Genomic DNA, 4,656 nt, shown 5'->3' with positions numbered 1-4,656 from the left:
AAAATACGGTTCTTCAGGCTAGAGATATGGCTCAGTGGTTAAAAGTATTTGCTACTCCTGCATAGGACCTGGGTATGATTCTCAGAACCCACAAGGTGGCTCACAACCAACTTTACTCCAATTCTAAAGAACCTAACACCCTCTTCTGGCCTCTTGGGGCACCAGGCATACACACTATGCACAGAGATACCTGCAGGCAAAACACCCAAATGCATAAACTAATTACGCCCTAAAAATAAATGATCCTGGGGACTGAATGCCTCATGCAAGTGTTCTACCACCTGAGCTAAAGTCTTAGTCCCAGGCGATGTGTTGGTAGATAAAGGAATTCAGGATAAGCTGTGTTATTTTGAAAACAACTTTGTTACATACACATACACATTAACACAAAGCATTAAACACAACTAACAAGTAGCTTTCTTATCTATGGAAAGAGGTTAAGTAAAAACAGATTCTTACTTTTCTTCTGATTAGTATAAAGATATTCTTAAAAACTTAATATTTAAAAATATATTAAAAGAAAAAGATTAGTTGTTATGGAGGCTATACCAGTGTGTCTAAATAATCTTCAAAGTTTTAAATGAGCAGTTTCTATAAATACAACAATAAGAAAAACGATTTAGTCACATGATTACCACAGATTTCTAACACTTGAAAAACATAAGAGCATAGTGATCAGAATTACAGTAACACATGTAAATGAGACAAGGAGGATTTTACCCAGGAAAGCAGTCAGAGATGACAGGTACTGGAGATGTGAGACTGGGTACCAGGAAGGAAACGACACAAGGAATCTAAAGTTGTAAACAATGTGGCACATGCAAAGTCATTATCAGAAAGAGATAAAACCTACTGGGAGAACAGATTCTTACACGAAGCTCTGACTGGGACATAGAGCTTTATACTTTATATGTCAAGATAAGCACAAAGGCTGCAGGAAATCTCTGTAGTAACCAATAATCTCTGCAGTATGAAAAGCATCTAAGGAATCTCAACAAATACAAGTCACAGACAGTAGCTACTGGGAAAGGAAAACAGAGTTTCCTAGGTTGTAGGGCTCAGCAGACTGTGTCCAGAACAGTTTAACCCAGGGAGTCACTCCACATTCGGAGCCATTCCTTTCATCCAGAATGATCTTTTTAGACAGGTAACCTGGTGCACACTTACAAGTTTAAACTTTTGCTTGTTCGCATATTTTTGTTTGTTTTATTATCTATATAGCTAGCATACAGAGACAGAAGTAGAAGGTTAAAAAAATGAATTACATTGAACATCATTTCCCATGTTACAAAATTTCAAATAGGTGTAGAGTTCATTTCTATAGTTATTTACTTTAAGTACTATAAGAGATATTATTCTTTAAAAATTTGCCAATCATGAGGGTTAGGGTACAAAACTGTTTGCCACATTATTTTCAGTATATTGCTTTCAAATGTTTTTACTACATTTAATTAGTGTGTGTGTGTATGTTTGCTGCTGCTGCTACAATTACATGCACATGGAAGTCAGAAGAAAACTTGTGGGAGTTGTTCACTCCTTCTACCATGTGGGTCAGTCTCAGGGATCAAACTCTGATCGCCAGACATCGTGGCAAGCTCCTTTCCCCACAGAGCCATCTTACTAGTCTATCAGAGAGTCATTTCAACACAATGCCCTTTCTATACGCATGCATCTGTGAGACACTGGTTCTAAGATCTCTCTGCTCCCTTGCCAAAATCCACAGGTGCTCTATTCTCATATTTAAAATGGTTAAGTGCATACAGCATATGATATCCTGCACATACCACGAACTGTCTCTAAATTAGTTACAAAACCTAACAGACAGATATGCTATCAAAACAGTTGTGATACGGTTTAACAGCATGAACATCAGCACTACAGAGGCCATGAGTACTGGCCTGGATAAGCACATCAGCAAAAACATGACTTTATTTCTCAAACACTTTGGATCTGAAATTGATTAGCTCTGTATATAGAGAATCTTCAAAAGCAGAGTGTTCAAGGCATATTTATATATAACTGAGTCCTAGATAAAAATCTATGGGCATAAAAGTTCCAAAATTCAGAGGAAGCCCCCCCAAAAAATCCAGAAGACAATCTTTTTACTCTAGGAAACAACAAGGAGGCATTAGAAACCAATGTAATCCATTAAATTCATTTTCGCTTAAATTGATCTGTAGTCTTTGAAGAGCTCTAAATTTTATGAAACTTACCAGGCCCACTTCTTTCAAAGCCGAAGTCACAGAAATAACAGGTCTCATTTGCTGCTTTGATGCAGAACCCCCTGTTTCTTGATGCTCCAAAGGTAGAGAAACATCTGAGCTCCTTACCTTCACAACCAACTGCAAGAAACGAATACACAGCTAAAAACACTGGATTTCATATCCTCATAGAGAAATAAAAGGCCCCAAGATCTCTCTAATGCATAGTACAAATAGCTTCCAATTCCTTAATTCCTCACTGGGCTGGACACTATGATACATGCTGGTAGAACGTGAACACGGAAATCCCCAGCTGCATGTGTAAACACAGCCACGTGTCTGACAAGCAGTCCTAAATAAAACTGGCTACCACTGCTCTAGCAATGTCTCATAAAATGATTCCGCCGAAAGTCTTCAAGAGTCATGAGGAATGCTCAGTAGTTAATAGTACTTACTTCTCTTGTAGAGAACCTGTGTTGAATTCCCAGCACCAATACAGTAGCTCACAACCACTGTCAACTCCAGTTCCAGGAGATCCAATGCCCTCTTGGCCTCCATGGGCTCCTGCACACACTTGGTGCGCATAATCTCACAGAAGCATATACACATACCCATAAAAATAATAAATACACACATAAACAATGTTTGAGAGTCATATATAATATTCATTTCTAATACCATTATGCTATTTTAATCTAATACAATGTTTAATGTAAAAGTAGCTTATTAATTTTATATTTTAGAAAGAAATGCTTCTAAAATTTCTCCCAAATTTTGTAGTTTCCTTAAAGCCTGAAATCCATACTTCAACACAAGTGCACTTTTATCAGGTGCTAGTCATTGGGACTCTAATCAGCATAAATATTGTGAGCTTAAAATTTTAGTATTATAGTTTGTATTTGTGCATTTGAGGTGACCCCAGAGGTTCCCCTGAGCTAGCGTTTCAGGAAGTTGAGAGCTGCTTGAAGCAGGTCCTGTGATCTGTACTTGGGTGCTCTGCAAGAACACTCTTGAGCCATCTTTTCAGCTCTCAGACAGTAAACTTCTGAAATAAATAGGGGCAGTGGAATTAGCTGTACTGTTGTAGCACAGAGTGAGTTGTTCCCAACTTCAAATCTTTCTTGATTACTAAAACTTTCAGTAAGTATATATTTCAGGTAGTTGTTACAGAGTGTAGTGTGAATTCTAATTGGTCTTAATAATAAAAACCCAGAGTCAATATCGGGGCAAACGCTGGAAGATCAGAGAAGTATTAGGGAGTCAGCAATAGAGTGACTTGACTGAAGTGGGCAAGATCCTGTCCCCAAGAATCCTCAGACTGAATGGGCTGAGCTCCTGTTTCTTCCTGCCTTATATTCCTCTCTCCTCCCAGCCATATCCTTTCCTGTCCCCACCTCCCTAGCACTGGCACTAAAGGTATTTGACTCTCAAGTCCTGGGATTAAAAGGGAGAGCCACCACCTCCTGGTTCTGTTTCTCTTTTACACTGAATCAATCTCACGATGGCCTCGAACTCCATCTGCCTCTGTCTCCCAAGTGCTGGGATTAAAGATGGTGCCACCACTGCTTAGCCTTTATGGCTAATTAGTGGCTAGCTCCACACTCTGATCTTCAGACAAGCTTTATTTCTTAGAATCACAAACAAAATGCCACCACAACTGAGCTATGAATAAAGTGGTAATTCTAATATTTAGACTTCCAATTTTTATTATACCAGTATCTATGTATTTAAACAGTGGCACAACTGATATGGCCAACATTATTAATTATACTGATTTCAAGATGTGAAATAAATTTTTATAGTATCTAGAACTCATAACAACCAAGTACTCTCACTGTGAAGGAATATGCTAATATTTTGAAACTGTTTTGTTAACATAAGAATGTATATTAAAGGCCTTTCAAATTCTATGGGAATCAGAATAAATTCTAAAATTGTCTTACATAACATCAGCATTTTTAGAATATATCAAAAGTTTTAAGTGATTTCTATAAACACTGGGGCAGATACCAATAAACCAAAATTAAGAAACTGCTGAGAAACACCATGGTTGTAAATAGTGACATTTCTAGAATCTTGTGCCAATTTTCTTGAAGAAATACTTCCTAGAATTTCAATGCATGACTCTAATGTGATTCTTTCATGAGTAAACAAATTTATAGGTCTTGATATCTACTAACAAGCTGAGAGTTGTACTACGTTCCTATCTATACAAACAGTCTAGGTGACAAAGACCATAATGAGTGAGGCAGGGTTCTCTTGTAAAGGCTGCAAACTGCAATGGAAAGGGAGTGACTGTACTCCTGAGAAACACTACCTGATCTGAACTAGAAGAAAACAACACACACACACACACAAAAACAAAACAAGAACTGAGTGTGTAAGTCAGATGAGGTGCTGAAGATAGCAGTCTCCAAGGCACCCTGAGCCTCAGCAGCCCTTCAGGGTCAAAGTC

At 38.0% G+C, this 4,656-nt stretch overlaps 1 protein-coding gene across 1 annotated transcript in view; it reads right to left on the bottom strand.

Annotated features, from left to right (window-relative positions):
- Nek1 (NIMA related kinase 1) overlaps window positions 1-4,656 on the bottom strand; it is a gene marked incomplete at its 3' end in the record, with an annotated part of 131,132 nt that overhangs the window by 40,089 nt on the left and 86,387 nt on the right. Inside the window, exon 13 of the mRNA XM_013354094.2 lies at window positions 2,214-2,342. Within this exon, the coding sequence (XP_013209548.1) occupies window positions 2,214-2,342 (129 nt within the window). The remainder of the gene's footprint in view (window positions 1-2,213; window positions 2,343-4,656) is intronic.

Source organism: Microtus ochrogaster, unplaced genomic scaffold, assembly GCF_000317375.1.
Source record: "Microtus ochrogaster isolate Prairie Vole_2 unplaced genomic scaffold, MicOch1.0 UNK28, whole genome shotgun sequence".
Lineage (NCBI taxonomy): Eukaryota > Metazoa > Chordata > Mammalia > Rodentia > Cricetidae > Microtus > Microtus ochrogaster.
Note: the sequence above shows the minus strand (reverse complement) of the source record. Positions and strands in the feature narration are given on the sequence as shown.